Source organism: Saccoglossus kowalevskii, chromosome 17 (genome assembly GCF_978046115.1).
Source record: "Saccoglossus kowalevskii chromosome 17, keSacKowa6.1, whole genome shotgun sequence".
In the NCBI taxonomy this organism is placed as follows: Eukaryota; Metazoa; Hemichordata; class Enteropneusta; family Harrimaniidae; genus Saccoglossus; species Saccoglossus kowalevskii.
Window position 1 is genome coordinate 27,859,597 of NC_140657.1, and position 18,385 is coordinate 27,877,981.

An 18,385-nucleotide genomic window follows, 5' to 3' on the forward strand; every position below is an offset into this window, starting at 1 on the left:
GAGGAAAATACTGAAAGAGTAGTTTTGGGATTTAAGTAGACTTTAAACCAGTTATGTCAAGGCAGGGTAATCAACCATTTGTAAGCACTCCATTGACACTAATTTTTGCGTATGAAGTTTAGACTCTCCAAATTACAAGAACATTGCACCTACAGTTTGTTGGGGTGGGGGGTAAATGCCTCTTAGATATGAATAGTTTTACCATAGAGTGTTCACCTGCATCCTCAACATTTTACTTTCAGGAGTCCTTGCACTTTGGCTTTATTCAAATCAAATGATATCATTTATACACCCTGCCCCTGATGTGCGCTCAATCTGAATGTTGCACAGAAACCCAACGCCTGGAAAGAGTGCAAATAAAACGCAAGACATTGCATTGACTGTCAACATTCCTTTAATAACCTTTCCTTAATCAGGACAGTATATAAACCAGACCTAGTTATTAAAATTAACTAGCAAACTTTTGAGCAATATTCTTTAAAAATTTCTACGAGGTTCCAATCAGCTAAGTGCCCGCAATTTTCGTTGCCATAACCTACAAAGAATGAAAGGTTTCAGTGAGTAACGTTCAGTGGAATAGAGATTACATTTCAAATACATATTGGAATAGGACATCAGTAAAGAGTACATGAATCATCAAATTAATCTCAGTGAGAGAGTTCAATTAGTTTTCATCACATGTCCTATATTTTCTAAACTGCTTGAAGCCCCAGTTGCTACTTAATGTGGGAGTCCCATGTGACAAACTCAACACAACGAACATTACAAGTGTGGTGCTTAAAAATGCATTCTTTCAGCATGTCTTGGTACAACTAAAGGGACAGAGCAGTGATTGCAAAATGTCCTTAGTCCTGGTATAAACTGCAGTTTGAGATTTCTATTAGGAACTGATTGTAATTTGATTGGAAATTATGTTAATGCATGCAGTGTTGTAGGAGAAGCACTTAAACTGACAAGTACTTCGCTTTTCTGTTTTGGTGATTAAATTCACATGACTAATGAGCAAATTAAATCCAGATGGCTTTCTGAACTAGACTTGTCTCAGAAACATGGATTCTTTGCTAGTACAATGTCTAAGGACAAATAGTGGACTACTTACTTTTTATCTTTCTAGGCCCGTTTAATTCCTATTAAAAGAGAAAAAAAAAACTGTCAGAGTGGAAATGTGATAAATTTAATCTAGGGTTTTAAGTATTTGCCTAAAGTGTCAGAATAAACTTGTAAATTAGGTTTCCTCACAATAAATTCAGAGAGATTCCCACAAGATGCTCATCACTCACTTAAAGCAGGCTACTACACTGCAGATGAGTCCAGACATGCATTTATACAGAACACTAGTTGAACACCTGTGAAGCTAACTTTCCTATTGGCTCAAATATTGTGTAGCAAATTTGCAACTTCAACTCTACAGCAGAGGAAATAGCTCAACACAATAGCCAATCATAAGTCTTGTTTAATATTGAACATTCAAAATATTTTATGACTGGCATTAGATAGTGTTCTCTCAGAAAAATAGCATAGCTTCATGGCCAATTGGAATAATAGAATCCCACTTTTCTTTGATAAAACACAAAATGGAACTTCCAGTTTGTAACCAATGGGTGTACTTTATTTTATGTTGGTATGCTTTACATCTAGTCAAGAATTTAAATTGAAAGTCAATTTCATGCTGCTGGGGCATATCACTGCATCTGCTATTTGGTTACATCTATTTAATATGGGGACACATTGTAACAATTATTTTACAATCACTAACCTTTAAACTGCAAATTTGAAGTCTGAAACTTCTACCATTTATCAAGGATCTAAAAAATAGAGCAAGAATTGATTACACACGCTTGTACTTTTGTAATCAATCTGATTAAAATCTGATGTAGTGTACGGGCTTTAATTATTTTTGCCATAAACTTATTTTAATTTTATTTTTTATTACTTTTGTTATTAATGCCTTTTTATTTTATTATCATTTTACTTTGATTTTGATTTCGTGTTTTTTTTAATTCCGCCCTACATACATCTGAACCGATGCCTATGTAACGAGATTTCAACGAGACCCACTATCGGCGATTTTAGTCAACGAATCACAGACCTCCTTCTATAGCGCACATGATGACGTCACCGGGCAGAGTCAGGTAGCAAACAGACTCAAATAAAATGGCGGATTATAGAGAATAACACGGCTTTTCGGTAAGTTTATCATTGTCAAATTCAACGAAAGTCATTTTTATGTTAATATTGTGGCTCGAATGGTTCGAGTTTAGATCGTTATTTTGCGTAGTTATTCTGGGAGTGACGATTTTGTTTCCACCGGTTCGACAGAACACCGGTGTCTTTTTCCAGTCGCTTGCCCTGGAGACGGGTGATGTTTTGTTGACGATCGGGCCAAAATCGTCTACGGTATTGAAGCCGTAGCTGTAAATATTCATCAAATTGTATCAACATTTTGTACATTATACAATAACTCTTTATTAAAGTAATTGAGCTGATTTGGACTGGAATAAAATATTTGTTATTTGGAACACATCGCAATTGATCAAGAAATATTTTTTGCTCCAATTTTCTGCGTCGATTCCGTGGGCCGGTGACCGTTATACAATTTAAAATCAGTTTGCATTGTTTACTATAGCTGTTAACAGTGTTCTAATCATTACGATTTACTCATTTTTTTGCTTCCATTCTAGATAATTATGCTCAGTGTTTGATGTAAAATTGAAGCGATGACTGAATGAACGAACCTTGGCTGGCGAAGATGTATCTGGAAGTGTACACATTTGTTGGAAGTGAAAAAAATATTCAATGTAATGACAAAAATTGTAAAATTTCTTCTGTAAATAAAAATGTACTAGCAATTTTCTATTAATGGTTTATTCAAGTGGGCAAAATATAATGTACAGAAAGCTTGCCCGTATACACTGAAAAGTAAGCAACTGACAGCCTGTATAAAAGGGGGGCTGTGATTGGCTGTTACTTACGCGAGATTTGAACGGGACTTACATAGGCGTCGGATCAGATGTAGGTAGGGCGGAATTAAAAAAAATCACAAAATCAAAGTAAAATAATAAAATAAAAAGGCATTAATAACAAATATAATAAAAAATAAGTTTATGGCCAAAATAATTAAAGCCCGTACACTACATCAGATTTGAATCAGATTGTTTTGTAATTAGCACCTTACTAACATAACTTAACACCTCAGTCAATGGAACGGTAAATTTGATTTATATCATCTTTACTCATATGGCAGAATTAGGTCTCATCATCGGTGTCAAACAGCTCAAGATGTAATAAAACATAACTTCAAATTTTGGTGCTTTACGAATAGTATTCAAGTTTCTCACCCCCAAACCCAGTCGTATGAAAATTGAGTCTCCCAAACATCAAGCAAAACTGAGAAAAATGCACACTTGCATTTCCGTATTTAGTTTTAGCTGAACATGCTTTTTACGCACACAAGACTGTCTTGTATTCTTGGACTATATTGTTTCATGTTGGTACTCACCTTGTACACAGCAAGTCATAGTTGTCCTAAAATGAAGGAATACAAATGTGTATCAGTACTCATCACATGTACAGTAAAGACGTACGAGTTAGATCTGTTAGTTACCTCAGAACTAAACCTTGGAAGGTTTTCATTTCATTGCTATTCATATTGGCAGAATTATAAAAACATCATTGGTGAACCATAAATTACAACAAAGACTGATATGCTGCTTATTTATGCTTTTCGAATACAAAGATTGGAAAAGAGCACACTCAACTTACCTTGTTAATTTCACTACTTTCTTCATATTAACGACATTATAAGGGATGAACGCCACACTGCAATAATTTCTCATGATATAATACTAGTTCTGCATCCATAAATTACAATAAAAATTTTGTTAGTTTATCAAAACTTTTTTTGGGGGGGTGGTGAAACTTTGTGCAATATTGTACATTATCAGTAATTCTTGGACTATAATAGGAAATAATCACATCTTTCATCCGGGGGCATCCTAAATTATCATCATGAATGTACAAAAAGGTACTGCATAAGTTGTCAAATTTTCACATTGATTTTTAATGTGAAGTATACAGAAAAAAAATACAACTTTACCTGAAACTACCTTTGCACGAAAGAGCCAAGATGGTGCTGTGCACATCAGGGTTTATTTCTGAGAAAATAAATAAATGAAAGTTATTAAATAATTTAGTATACAACTATTCTATATTTACATGGCAATGTTGACGTCTTCAGTTAGAGCTAATACTGATAAATTCATCATTAATATCAGATTTATAATGTAAAGTTTGTCATCACTTGACGTCGTACAGATAGTAACTAACCAATGACTTTAGCTCCATCAATGTTTCAATTTTTTCAAGCAGAAGTGGTTGAACCTACCTTCAACAATTCGCAGAGTACACCAGGTTCAAAAGTCTGGAGGAAAAAAACAGTAAAGACAATTAATGCTAGAATTATTAATGAAATGTTTGAAATAAAGATTAAGTTTGTGTTTTTCTCCTCAGATCTTGGTGGTATAATATATCATTCACGTAGTCAAGTAGCAAATATTCCACTTTACATCACTGGTGAAAAACGTCGTTGCATTTTTGGGAGCAACATGATCAAAGTACCTAAGTCTCACACAGATGAGAAACGAGGTTATACATGGAATAAAATTTTATCTTATTTCTTCTGTGATCTCTTATTCTTTGAGAATCACACGAATCTAATTGGGGGGGGGGGGGGGGAAGATTTTACCCCCCCCCCCCCAATTTCATTATAAAAACTTGAGAAACGGAATAAAAAAAGTCTGGCTGTAAGTAAAGGTGGACATGTTTATACCTTTACTGTAAAGCAATTGATATTTGATAGGGAAATTTGTAGCCACAGTGCTTGGGCATTTTACCAAGGAAGAACACATTGACAAAGCCATGTAGAAATATAAACCAACTTACCTAAAGTCAAACTGCCACAACTACATCAAAGCTGCAAGATTAAATCAAAACACGATTAGATTCTTGTATAATGTACATTTACCACGCTTTTTATAAGTGAACAGCTTGACTCAGATAGGGGCAAAAGACATTAATTTCCCTTATTTCTTCATATATTACATCTGCTGAACTATGGTTTCATCATTGCAAGCCGTGTATCACCTCCATAATGGCTCTATAAGTAGCACGTGCATGTGTAAATGACTGACATGTCAAAGGTCAATCTACAATAAATTTATGGTTTAGGCCAGCCTTTTTTTGTATTCCTTGTTTCTCGAGTTTTCATTAGGCAATTTGTTTGAAATTCTTTTTTCCCATTAGATTTGTGTGATTCTCAAAGAATTTTAAGTGCAAGACCATTGATTGGAGAGAAGAAATGAAATAAAAAATTATTTTATTTTCAGCTTCTGTTCATTCGTCGGATTCGCGAAACAAAGGATAATAAAAGTCTGGCCTTATGTGCAACTTCCATTGAAAATGTCGTATTGCACACTAAATTAGGAGAACACCTACCTCTGTCAAACAGATTGCTAGCTGCTTCTATTTCTGAATTTCTTGCAAGTTTCTGAAGAAAAAAGCAAATAAAATAGTACATCAAAACATGTATATGTGTAGCTGCAATTACATTTAAGTTATTGTAAACAGACTACCTCAGAAAACTAAATGTTTTTTCAACAATGTTAATTCTGTGAACCTTGAAGACATTTGTAAACATCATTGGCAGTCTGGTTTCAGGCATTCTTTACTTCACTAATCTAAATAAATTCTGCCAACACAGAAGTTGAATTCAATAAAATTACAACTATATTAGCAGTGTCACCCAACAAAGAAATGAGGAAGTTAATTTAATCAATACCTACCCCAGTTTCTTTCCCTTTCGCAAGTCTGTCATCTGTAATAGAAGTAACAAAATATTAAATCAAATCTAACTAAATGTCACTTTATATGAATTTGGTGGATAGTTTGCCTCAGCGATCTAGGTGGTTTAGTCGTCATGCCAACAGTCAAGAGTAGCAAATACAGTTACTGTAGAATACTTTATTTTCGCTTGGAATTTATTTTCGCTATTTTCGCTGAAGGGATGATTCCGTGAAAATAAAATCCAGCGAATATACTTTTTTTCCTATATTTTACATTAAACTCATCAAAAATCAGTGAAAATAAATTCCATACAAAATGCCCAAAAAGCCTTTTCAGCGAAAATTAATTCCAGCGAAAATTAAGTATTTCACAGTAACATTGGCAATTTCACCAACTACAAATCTTAAACAAATTCGGCCAAATAAAAAGTTGAATTCAGTAAAATTGCTTGCAGCTATTTTTAAAGGTGTTGCACCAACAAAGCAATGAGGAAGTTTAATTTTAATCAATACCTACCCCAGTTTCTTTCTCTTTTGCAAGTCTGTCATCTGTAATAGAAGAAACAAATTATTAATTCAAATCTAACTAAATGTCACTAGTGTGTGTAACTAAATGTGGATAGTTTGCCTCAGCGATCTAGGTGGTTAAGTCGTCATGCCAACAGTCAAGAGTAGCAAATATAGTTAACATCATTGGCAAAGTATACACAATTTCACCAACTACAGGTATTTACTGAAATATCCCGTGCTCACCTGTTCAATGATGTCGAAATCCAGGAAACTCGACAATTAGACAATCATAGCGGTATCAGCCAGGGTTTGAAAACTTGACTAAGAACATTGACAATCTAGGAAATAAGGAAATTTGCATTTCATAAGTAAAAGTAAAACCGACACTCGTTTGCAAAATAAATTAATTGTTTGCCTCAGGTCTCGGTAGTGTAGTCTTCATTCAAAGTCAAGAACATTCGACATTTTGTCATCATTGGCAAAGCATATACAACAAGTTTTTCATAAACTCCACATTAAAAGTAAGACATTCAAATTACCTACGACTGTAAAATTTCATGGAAATCTATAACTGTAGGGGAAAATCAGATCTTCACTTGAACCTGAAGAAGTAAAGTTTTCATATTGTTACATTATTTGTTATTATTTCCATATTATTTTAGTATTTGTACAACAGCTTGACTCAGATAGGGGCAAAAGACATTAATTTCCCTTATTTCTTCATATATTACATCTGCTGAACTATGGTTTCATCATTGCAAGCCAATATGAACACAATCCTGCTTTATTCCAGCAGTACACTCACTATTATCCTGGAAAGATTTCATTCCCATAGACCTGGAAAAAAAAATACCACAATAGATCAGAGCTTTGTTGTTTACAGTTCTCTTTACATCAGTATAGTGGCAATTCACTGACTAGTCAGTGTACAATTTCTGCAAAGCTGGAATAGTTTCATACCAAATTGGAAGACCACATTTTGAAATAATCTGAATTCTAGTTCCAATGAAATTAGCATTTAACGGCAGGGTGGGGTGGGGTGGTGCTGTCGTGTTCTGGTGTAGATGGCTTTATTTAGTAAGTACTAGTAGGTTAAAATGCAACACTTTGAGTGTCTACAGAATACAAAATGGCTTGCTAACTGACATTTCTGAAACCTAGCTATAAAACTGCCTGCTTTTAATAATTTTTCACAAGTTTCCTGACTAGGAACAACTATCTTTAGAAATTGCATTTTAAACCCTAAATTTTATTTCTTTCCTGGCAAAGTGAGGTCATTACAGCTCGTCGCCAGTTTTCCCTTCCCACAATAGTTCAGTGTTCTCCACAAGGGGTTTTAGGCGGGCGGCCCGCCCATCAAGTTTTACGGCCGCCCAGTAACTCTCAACACCCGCCCACCAACGTACATCCAGCTGAAATTATTTGTAAAAAGCTTGCATTGTTCTTCCCAAGCCTAAACAAAAGAGTAGTTGCCCAACCCTTTATTTTGCTATTGTTTCAACAGTCCAAACATAAACAATGTCCATTGGAAGTCTGCAAGCAGTTATCAAGTGTATTTTCATGGCAATGTGTCAATCGCTTGAATTCATTGTCGCCCGACATTGTTGCCACTTATTGCTCACCATACGCAACTACAGTGGTTTCAATTTACAGCTGTATTTTTAATAATCGTCTTCCGATCACGAAAAAAAGAAGTAAATACGAACGAAATGTATATGCACAGAAAATAAACAAATATATTAGCAGATTGCATGTAAACTCGAACAAAAATTTTAATTCTAGCCGTATTTACAACGTTCGCTCGATTTTCATGGTGAAAACAGCATGGAGAAGGCAAACTGATGACCTTTTGGCCTACCCCATTCAACGACCGTCTGCTACCCACCGCTGTTGGCGCTGTAACGATTTAGTATCTAAGTTGCATAGGGGAACAGCACATTCTGGGTGTTAGTGTACTGAATTCGGAAAGCGGTAATAAACATCAAACATGGCTGCTGGATTAGTTTACCGCGAGTATATTTGTAATTGAATAATATTTTAGTTATCTTTTCCACGTACTTTTTTCAATTTATCTATTTTTTTATGTCTAATCTTTCGAGAACATATCAGATTCTTTTATTTTGCCGATTGCTAGCATTTTTTTCTTGACTTCCATAAAAATGTGTGAAAACGCAACGTATCGTGGCCGTACATGCGTAAATGCATCTTACCGTCCGTCGGCACGGGTGAGTACTGATGCCACAAATAAAAATGTTATGGATTTTGTTTTGACAAATTGTCTGTTTTGGCTTCGTGGGCAAATCATCTCGTATATTTTCTACATTATAACTCAATTATGTTTTGTACTTGCTCTTGGTTACTCGAATTGCATTTCATGAACGCAGAATAATTTGCGAACGCATAAATCACCGATTTCAAACTTCTTGCATTTCGTAAATATTGATAGTGACCAATCTGTATTTCAAAAAATTGTAACATGTTCCAATTATTAAAATTAAATTAAAAAGAGAATAGTAAATAACTTAGTGTGTATTGCAGTTCATGTCATAAATGCGAGAATGCTGTATGTAAATGATATGCAAATTTATGCTAATTAGGCCACCCACCAGCTAATTTGGATTGTGGAGAACACTGTAGTTAACACCTCTAGCCAAACCATACGGCAAACTGACCATGCTAAAATTTATTATTATGCCAATATAGCATTAGACAACCATCTTATTCACTAAGCTTCATTCCCGAGAAATTTTCTTAGTGGATATGTACAAAAACTGAGAAGCAGTTACACAATTCAAGGCATTTTTTGGATACAAATTCACAAATTATCTCTGTACCAAAGTTGCTTAGAAGAAACACTGACATTTGGCATCGGAGGGGGGGGGGGTATTCTTGTTGAATGCAACGCCAGCTACATCCAAATCTTTTAATTCATGCCTGCTTAGTATTTATAGCAGTAATTCAATACATAATCCAGTGGTTGATGGTATCAGATAGGACCAAGTAGTGTCATCAGTTTAATCAGATGGATCACTCGATTTACTTTTACTGTCATCATACTACCATCAAAGTAAAATGCAATCCAGAAAGCTAGTACTAGTATTTTGAATCACCTCAAGTGTTCATTATACAGTGCAAATATGCATCCTAGCTCAAGTGAAGTGAAGTGAATTTTCAATTACCTGCAAATGCCTTGCCAACACAAAAACCATATTCTGAAAAATATGGGTCTATCTGCCACACCATTCCAGGATTCAGTCTCTGGGTGGCTATAAACAATGCAAAAATATGAATAATAGAAATGGGGAGAAAAGAATGCAAGTGGGCTCAATACAGCTAAAACTACAAATTCAATACTTCCATGAATTTCAGTCCTATCGATCCAGATAAATAATCATCGTGATCATTTGTCCCTATCTAGTTTTCATCATCAATACATGGAACGAATTGTTGTAATGTGCCGTAAAAAGAAATCTTGTTCATTTACCTTGCAATGTTTGCAGTTTAATCTACTAGAAGTCTTGAGGGAGAAATTGCAATGGCAGCATCGATGTATGGCCGACATTGTCATTGTGAATGCTTGAAAATCCATTGCTGAAAAGACAATTATTTCACTGCTCACTAAATGTTCAAAATACCACACAAGCAAATAAAATATTTTTTTCAGTGCATTTCCATATATTCAGTCCTATCGATCCATAATAATAATCATTGCATATTATAAATCATTTGTCCCTATCAGGATTTCATCATCCATAAAAATAAAAATGCATACTGAAGTAAAACACGCTATATAAAGCCACGTGGACTTAGAAACCCCGGGAATATCCCGAAAGCAAATCCAGAAAGTAGTTTCACGTGTACAATTCACGAAACTGGTTGTGGGCAGGAGTGTTGTATCTGGCGACTTCATATATAAACATGCGTATACACACACCTAGAGTACAGCGATGGTCGCCATTGCTCGTTTAGTTTACACGTGTCGGAAGGGACGCCATCCAAAATAATCCGAAACAATCCGTAAATAAGAAGGGCCAGTTTTTCTTGAAATTCGTATACAAGCGTTAGATGAACGTTTAAAAATTCTTTTTGAAATGATTTGCTAAATATTCCGACTAACATAGAGACTGCAAAAAACAGTGGTTCCCCACGTGTGATTTGCCAAACTGATGGATGATTTGCGCATCGAATTATGCACAGCACAAAAGTCTCATTTGTACCTCTCAAAAATGTCACTAGTCAGGTTCTAGTTTGCGAGGCTGTCCCAATCAACTGGAAATAAAAGTAGGACAACTTGTGGGAGGAATTTGAGGGGAAACTCCGCTTACCACATCAAGTTCCGTCAGTAAACTCAGCAAGACTGTGAGTCCAAGGCTTCGAACGTTTATATTCAACCTTGGTCAAGTTGTGATTATGTAAGACAAGCTCTGATTGGCTGGCATACTATACTGTATGCAAAACATGACGATCTGTATTTTTTGTGTGTTTTTGCATCTACTAGTTTTGTTTCACGTTTTTTCGTTCTGTCTATTAAAGTCCAAATATTATTTTAGTTTTTTGTCGTAGATAATATGCGAAACACATTCATTTTCTATTTTGAATGAAAACCTCAGATGGTAGGTAAACCAATCAGAAAGATTGTTATATACTATAGTAGACAACCAGCTCCGTCCTATTTCGCAACTACCCGAAGTAGATTGAGTGACTCGGCCATAATCGGACTACGTACCACATATATGAAAACTTTTTTTCTTTATTCTAAATGGCCTAGAGTATGATATATTTATTCTGGTCAAATATGCATATTCATAGAGTTGTTCAAACCAACAAAGGCACCCGCTGTGGAGTGTCGTCAGCTTTTCGGAAACATTCGTCAGCTTCCGGTAAATGGATTCGTCGGTTTTCAAGACATGACGTGTACATAGTTGGGAAAGACGTGTCGAAATCACGTGGTACATATTAGCCAATAGCCCATAGCCAGCAAGCCGGGTTTCGACCAATCAAAAAGGGCCACGACCGGCCATCCAAGTAAAAAGCAACGTGAGTGCGCTACAGCTGACATTGAATAGGAATTGCAGTTGTTGATGAGTTGCTGATTTAACCTAGTGTTTTACCCAAGCCAGAGTACATATTTTAGTAATCGGAGCATTTTAAACCCACGGATATATATATATACTACAAGTTACAGGTTGGTTTTTTTTTTATTCATATTAATATTTTGATTATTATGTCTTCCGCGGCATTGACTCTGCATTGAGTTTTCTCTTATTCTACTACATACTGTCTACATAGTCAGCAAAAAAGATGATTTTTTTTCATAAATTTTAAATAATTTAAAATTTAAATAACTGCCCAACATTTTCTTATGTAGCTTGGATGTGACCAATCAATCAGGCTTTCGATTGTGTCGGAATTGTACATGATTTTAATTGTCTGTGGGATATTTTTTTTCTTGCCTACACAAATCGTTTACCAATTTACTACTACACCAGACTGACTAAACCAGCCAAACTATATTTCGCAGTTTTGACCCAATGAATAGTCGCGGGGTTTACAAAAAGAACCTACACTGGTGTTATTGCAAGTCTTTCATTTTTGTCCCCATATTGTTTCATCTTCAGTCGCCCAGCGAACGTTCCAGTAGTTTTCATTTCCGGGTGTGTAGTCTTTTTACAATTCGTGTCGACATAGAAAATGCCACGTAGTCGTGGATTATTACCAAAATATGCTGTGGAATGTATTAAGCTTGGTAACATTTCTAGATTTCTCTGATCTCTGGTATTAGTCATTAAATAAATGGGCGTATTTTTGCGTACTATACGTTGACCACTCACTAGCCAGAACGTGGCACTTTTAATGAATGAGATTTCCCCCACAATAGTGGGCACACAATGAATCTATTTTACTACAACTATCTTACTACGCCAACCAAGTCCTGCTCATTCAATGATTTCAATCATAAACACTATATAAAGTGTGTCGTCTGGACACAGCTGTGAACGCCAGAACATTTTTTTTATGTGTTCAAAAGTTGCTCAGCTAGTAGTTTTTCAAACCCACTTCTTTTTTGTTGTATTAATCACACACTTTCAATTGTTAGGATTTACAGGTAAAAATGAAGAGATTTGCAGTAGGATTGCTGTTTTTGGCATTCTTTATGTTTGCCATATTTACTCAAATAGGAGCCGATGAGGAAGAAGCTGATGAGGAAGATGCAGAAGATAGCAAAAAAATTGGAACTGTTATCGGTATCGACTTGGGCACCACATATTCTTGGTAAGAATTTGATTACTTATCTGGATGTTACAGAAGCTTTGGAGGTCTGACAAAAATTAAAACTTCTTTCTAAGTGAAGAAAACAAATACTTTTTGGATAGAAGACACTTCAATGTCAGTTAGGACATATTTGTAGTATTTTTATTTTGCCAGTGTTCAAATATACAATTACTATTGCATTTTCAGTGTTGGTGTTTACAAGAATGGCAGGGTAGAGATCATTGCCAATGACCAAGGTAATCGAATTACTCCATCATATGTGGCCTTCACATCAGAGGGGGAGCGTCTCATTGGTGATGCTGCTAAAAATCAGCTGACTTCAAATCCAGAAAATACAGTGTTTGACGCCAAGAGGTTGATTGGACGTAACTGGGCAGATTCATCTGTGCAACATGATGTTAAGTTCTTCCCCTTCAAGGTAAATGAAACTATTCTATACAAGCTAGTTTCAAAAAATTGTCTTATACTTCAGTTCACTTTATAATAAAAATTTTACCCTCTAATTAATTAAATATTTGTTTTTTCTTCTGAAGGTGAAGAATAAGAACAGCAAGCCACATGTTGAAGTTTCAATTGGTGAAGAAAAAAAATTATTTGCTGCTGAAGAGATTAGTGCTATGGTCCTTGGTAAAATGAAAGAAACTGCTGAGGCTTATCTTGGTAAATCTATCAAGAATGCTGTAGTGACTGTACCTGCATACTTCAATGATGCTCAACGTCAAGCTACCAAAGATGCTGGTGTTATTGCTGGTCTCAATGTCATGAGAATAATCAATGAACCGTAAGTATCGTTACTAGGTTTAGTATTGAACGAGTTGACTCCACTTTGACAGAATGAGCGTTTGTGAAAATTTTAAAGTTCCTGTAGTTTGATGTCTTGGTTAAAATGTCTGTCTTCAAGTAAAAATGTATAAACTCTGCTTCGGAAGAATTTGCGAACTTGATTGATTTAAATAACTCCCCGGTTCTTAAATATTCAAATATTAAAAGATTAGTTGACTAGATGACAATCAAAAGTTGTGGGTTGTTTTTTTATCTACCTGAAAAATTTAAGGCAATGGGACTAATTTGCATACGGAAAAGCTTAACATTTTCGTGGTATTAAACTTGTTGTATATGAATTTCAGAACTGCTGCCGCTATTGCCTATGGTCTTGACAAAAAGGAAGGAGAAAAGAACATCTTGGTATTTGACTTGGGTGGTGGTACTTTTGATGTATCTCTCCTGACAATTGATAATGGAGTCTTTGAAGTTATTGCAACCAGTGGTGATACCCATCTTGGTAAGTTTCACAGCTTTGTACACTTATCGTTATTGATGAATCTGTGATTTTTGATAGCAAATAAAAAGGGTTTTTGAGCAATACCATGTATATAGAAAATTGACATAGTTGTTAATCATTTTAATTCTCTGCAAGGGAAAAATAATGTACATCCTACGGTATTTACTAAGTCGTATTTAACATGGTTTCTCAGGTGGCGAGGACTTTGACCAGCGTGTTATGGAACATTTCATCAAACTTTACAAGAAGAAAAAGGGCAAGGATGTCAGGAAGGATAACCGTGCTGTTCAGAAACTACGTCGTGAAGTTGAGAAAGCCAAGCGTGCTTTGAGTTCTGGTCATCAAGCAAGAGTGGAGATTGAATCTTTCTTTGATGGTGAAGACTTCTCAGAAACACTGACCAGAGCTAAATTTGAAGAATTGAACATGGTAATATTTTTTGATTAAATTATGAACGTTTTATTAATTTTAAATGAGTAGTAAAATGGACTGATATTATTTCCAAATGCCCTGCAGTGGTGTAAATGGTTGTAATGAACATTTGTTCACATCAGCAATAGTTATTGTCTTCGTAGATCGTTACAAAATGTATCAGATTTGTTGTATTCTCAATAACACAACCAGTTACCATTCAAGCGATAGTGTTTGCATCAGTCAAAGACTTTTTACATCACAGGACTGCCTTGTCACTAGGAGAGTGCAACTTAGAGGTGTATTCGTTGGTTCTTTTGCATCTCTGGCTCAGAGTTGTATTTCCCAGTTTCATCATCTGAATGGACTGCATTGTCTGTTACTGACCCCAATTGCATTTTTCTCAACAGGATTTGTTCCGATCCACCATGAAACCAGTACAGAAAGTAATTGATGACTCAGACCTTCAGAAGCACGAAATCCATGAGATCGTTCTTGTTGGTGGCTCAACTCGTATTCCTAAAGTACAACAGTTGGTGAAGGACCTATTCAATGGCAAAGAACCATCGCGTGGTATTAACCCAGATGAAGCTGTGGCTTATGGTGCTGCTGTACAAGGTGGTGTGCTTGGTGGAGAGGATGAAGCAAGTAAGTTGATATACCCATTGTTATTTGCTCATTTTGTAAATTCCAAAAACTATGCTATGTTAATTTATAGGAAATCAAACATAATTGTAGGCAAAACAAATTCCGGTACTGACAAGTTTCAATTTATTGCAAATTGTGATTTTAAATTAATTTAAATTGTGTACCTGCTTATTTTGAATTATAAAACAGAATGTAGGCATGCTAATCAAGTTGTGGGCGTTTTTTTGCTGTATCTAATCAATAATACTTTTTCTTGTTTTTAGGTGACTTGGTGCTTTTGGATGTTAATCCGTTGACTATGGGAATTGAAACTGTTGGTGGTGTAATGACCAAACTTATCTCTAGGAACACTGTCATTCCAACCAAAAAGTCACAGATCTTTTCCACAGCTGCTGATAACCAGCCAACAGTCACTATCCAAGTTTTTGAGGGAGAACGTCCAATGACAAAAGACAACCATCTGTTGGGTAAATTCGATTTGAATGGCATCCCACCTGCTCCACGAGGTGTACCACAGATTGAGGTCACTTTCGAAATTGATGTCAACGGTATCTTGAGAGTATCCGCGGAGGACAAAGGCACTGGTAACAAAGAAAAGATTACTATCACAAATGACCAGAACAGACTTACACCAGAAGACATTGAGAAAATGATCCAGGATGCAGAATTATTTGCAGATGAGGATAAGAAACTGAAAGAACGAGTGGAAGCAAGAAATGAACTTGAAGGCTACGCATATTCTTTGAAAAACCAAATAGCCGATGAGGAAAAATTAGGTGGCAAGTTAACAGAAGAAGAAAAAGATACTATTTCCAAAGCTTGTGAGGAACAAATAGAGTGGCTTGAGGAAAATCAAGACGCAGATACAGAAGACTTTAAAGAACATAGAAGTGTCCTCGAGGAAATTATTAAACCAATTGTTTCCAAACTTTATGAAGGTGCTGGTGGTGCTCCACCACCGGAGGAGGGTGCCCCAGATGAAGATGACTGGGACAGAGATGAACTTTAATAGAGCAATTTTTTTTAAAAAAAATATATGTTCCTCTTTCAGTTTTGTCAATTTGGATGAGAAAAAACATTCCATATTTGATGAAACTAAAACTGGATGAAAAGCATGCCTGACAACATTTGTCATTGTACAAAGGTTTACATATTAGTGTTTTGAAATGAATGGTTTCAGGCATGCATGGAGAGTTAGGACTAAGTTCATTTTATTACTACCAAATTGTTTTGGGGGTCTTCTCAAAAAATTGGTTAACTTTATTTTTAGTCACATCCTTAACTCACTACCTGCTTGTTCATGCAACCATTATATTGTTTTTTTTTGAGATGATCCCTCATTTTAAGTTAAACTTCTTTATTGTCATCCTACCACCTTGTAGTTTTCCGTTCAAAATTAAGTTTTATTTTTCGCATTTTTGAATCTTACTGCCAAAAATGTGTAGTTGCCATGTCTCTCCTATAACCTCTCCTTGCATAGTTTGACCCAAATGTGAAGAGCAATGTTTGCCTGGATCTGAAGACCTTGCATAATGCATTGCTTATGTGTTGGGGGGGGGGGGGGGTTAAGAATCGCTACTTCCATAAGACTGTCACAATTAATGCAATACTATTTATTCAAAATTGATGGAAATATTGCTATAATTTTTGCTTTCTTCATATAGTTGCCATAAAATCCATTCAAAGTGGGCCCTCATCGTACTTTTCATTTCTATTTTGTTTTCAAACAAGAGTATTTGTAATTAAGTGTATTCTGGAAATATTAAAATGATTTTCCAAATATTTGTACGTTTCCTTTGTTTTAGTTTATGCCAATCTTAGTGTCGCACTAGTAGTTTTCATTGAAAATATGCATGTGATTGTATTGGCGATCCGCTCCGCTAGGATTGCCCTTATAATCACTTTTGTCGTTTTGTGGGTGTGCGTTGGTAAACCATGAAATGTGGAGCCATTGGCCTGTTTACACACCAACGATGTGAAGCCCCTCCTGAAAGTGGAGCCTTGCACTTGGGCTCCACATTGTTTGCTGTTTAAAACAAAGTGTAGAAGTAGACCAGACACGCACAAAGTGGAGCCCCAAATTGGTGGCTCCACAATGTTTCATAATTTATATTAATATTTAATCGAATTTAAGTTAGGTTTAGTATCGGGAAGGTATGGTTAATGTTATATTAATATAATTATACCATACCTTACCCCGATACTAAACCTAAGCTTCGCAAACATTTCTATGTTCAGTCACGGGATATTCAACTCTAGTTTAATTAAACTTAATTAAAGTGCAATTCTCCATTGTATTGCATTGTAATTGAGTTTAATTAAACTCCAATTAAAACTCAACCATATATAGGAACCCGTTTCATATTGCAACTATATTAAAAGTTAATTCAACTATATTAAAAGTTAATTCAATGGTGGCTCCACAATTCATGGGACACCTGTCTGTGTCTGTGTGTACATTTCCAGTGTTTTCATGTATGATTTCTTCTGTGATTTTTTTTTTTGGGCTTGGCCGATTTCTTTCAAACTTGGCAGGTAGGTCACACCTTCACCCTAGTTATAAGGAAAAATCTGAAAATTTTTTTTGGGCCCACCGTTGCCATAGCAACAGCAAAAAAACTGATTTTTGGATAGCTTTGCGCCAAATGTATCTCCTCCTACAAATTTGGGATAAAACACTTCAGACATAGCTCATTCTACTCAGCTTGAGTGTGGGCACCAAGTTACTATTTGAATTTTTGATATCTCTTTTCATTACCGAGAAATTTGACCCCAAAGTTGGGGTAACTTTTCACCAGCAACGGCTTTTAACTCCTGTGATTTTTTTGGCCTGGACTGGTTTTGTTCATACTTCTCAGGTAGGTCGTGCCGTCACTAATTGGAAAAAAATCCTGGCTCACTACTATTGCATGGTCTTTGAACTTCTTTCCGCACAAAAAATGTTTTGTCATAACTTGAAATTTTGTTCGGGTACATACAGTGAAAAAATGTGTAGTTATAAGATGGGTACTTGTGGTTGTCTGGAATTATTAGGAAATTCTGATGAATACAATTTATTAGTCCCCGTCTGGAAACGGGGACTTATAATTTGGTCTCCGTCCGTGCGTCTGTGCGTACGTTGAAGTCGTATTTCAGAATCCTTCAGAGCGATTTTGTTCATTCTTTGCATGTGTCTAGTACTTTATGTGGGACATGTGCACATGCATTGGTTTAGCGATTCGATTCAAAATGGCCGACTGGCAGCCATCTTGTTTTTTGAAAATGTTGTATTTTGGACATTCTTTGTCAGTTTTCATTCAAACTTGGTACATAGATTATACATGTAAGAATACATGTCCATGACAATTTCTTTTGCAATTGGATCAAAGATGGCCGACTGGCAGGCATCTTGTTTCACAGATCACCAATGTTTGACACCCCC

At 35.7% G+C, this 18,385-nt stretch overlaps 1 protein-coding gene, 2 long non-coding RNA genes and 4 other non-coding genes across 10 annotated transcripts; 2 read left to right on the forward strand and 5 right to left on the reverse strand.

Moving 5' to 3' along the window:
- Positions 1-376: 376 nt before the first annotated feature.
- On the reverse strand, positions 377-10,763 carry LOC102810062 (uncharacterized). Of its 4 annotated transcripts, XR_438340.3 has the most exons (17): positions 10,676-10,763; positions 9,835-9,941; positions 9,530-9,616; positions 7,156-7,187; positions 6,890-6,952; positions 6,594-6,688; positions 6,358-6,389; positions 5,841-5,872; positions 5,494-5,545; positions 4,942-4,972; positions 4,385-4,420; positions 4,097-4,154; positions 3,763-3,851; positions 3,500-3,525; positions 1,757-1,805; positions 1,100-1,127; positions 377-535 (listed from the first exon to the last, which is right to left on the reverse strand). It is a non-coding gene; the product is annotated as an uncharacterized LOC102810062 (long non-coding RNA). The 4 variants fall into 4 exon arrangements; XR_014926860.1 differs by lacking the exon at positions 7,156-7,187; XR_013420862.2 differs by lacking the exon at positions 9,835-9,941 and having other exon boundaries at positions 10,676-10,742.
- On the forward strand, positions 2,047-2,849 carry LOC146732806 (uncharacterized). The gene is made up of 2 exons (XR_014926861.1): positions 2,047-2,187; positions 2,682-2,849. It is a non-coding gene; the product is annotated as an uncharacterized LOC146732806 (long non-coding RNA).
- LOC144353801 (small nucleolar RNA SNORD24) lies at positions 4,502-4,575 on the reverse strand. The gene has a single exon (XR_013420869.1). It is a non-coding gene; the product is annotated as a small nucleolar RNA SNORD24 (small nucleolar RNA).
- Positions 5,043-5,134, reverse strand: LOC144353797 (small nucleolar RNA snR60/Z15/Z230/Z193/J17). The gene has a single exon (XR_013420865.1). It is a non-coding gene; the product is annotated as a small nucleolar RNA snR60/Z15/Z230/Z193/J17 (small nucleolar RNA).
- LOC144353800 (small nucleolar RNA SNORD24) lies at positions 6,466-6,539 on the reverse strand. Its single transcript, XR_013420868.1, has one exon. It is a non-coding gene; the product is annotated as a small nucleolar RNA SNORD24 (small nucleolar RNA).
- LOC144353796 (small nucleolar RNA snR60/Z15/Z230/Z193/J17) lies at positions 7,024-7,115 on the reverse strand. Its single transcript, XR_013420864.1, has one exon. It is a non-coding gene; the product is annotated as a small nucleolar RNA snR60/Z15/Z230/Z193/J17 (small nucleolar RNA).
- A 594-nt stretch (positions 10,764-11,357) lies between the features above and the next one.
- On the forward strand, positions 11,358-16,746 carry LOC100367420 (endoplasmic reticulum chaperone BiP-like). Its single transcript, XM_002735676.4, has 8 exons — positions 11,358-11,535; positions 12,448-12,623; positions 12,810-13,041; positions 13,157-13,404; positions 13,751-13,905; positions 14,099-14,334; positions 14,727-14,964; positions 15,228-16,746. The coding sequence occupies exons 2-8, from the start codon at positions 12,463-12,465 to the stop codon at positions 15,971-15,973; spliced, it is 2,016 nt and encodes a 671-aa protein (XP_002735722.1). The 5' UTR covers positions 11,358-11,535; positions 12,448-12,462; the 3' UTR covers positions 15,974-16,746.
- The last annotated feature ends 1,639 nt before the right edge of the window (positions 16,747-18,385 follow it).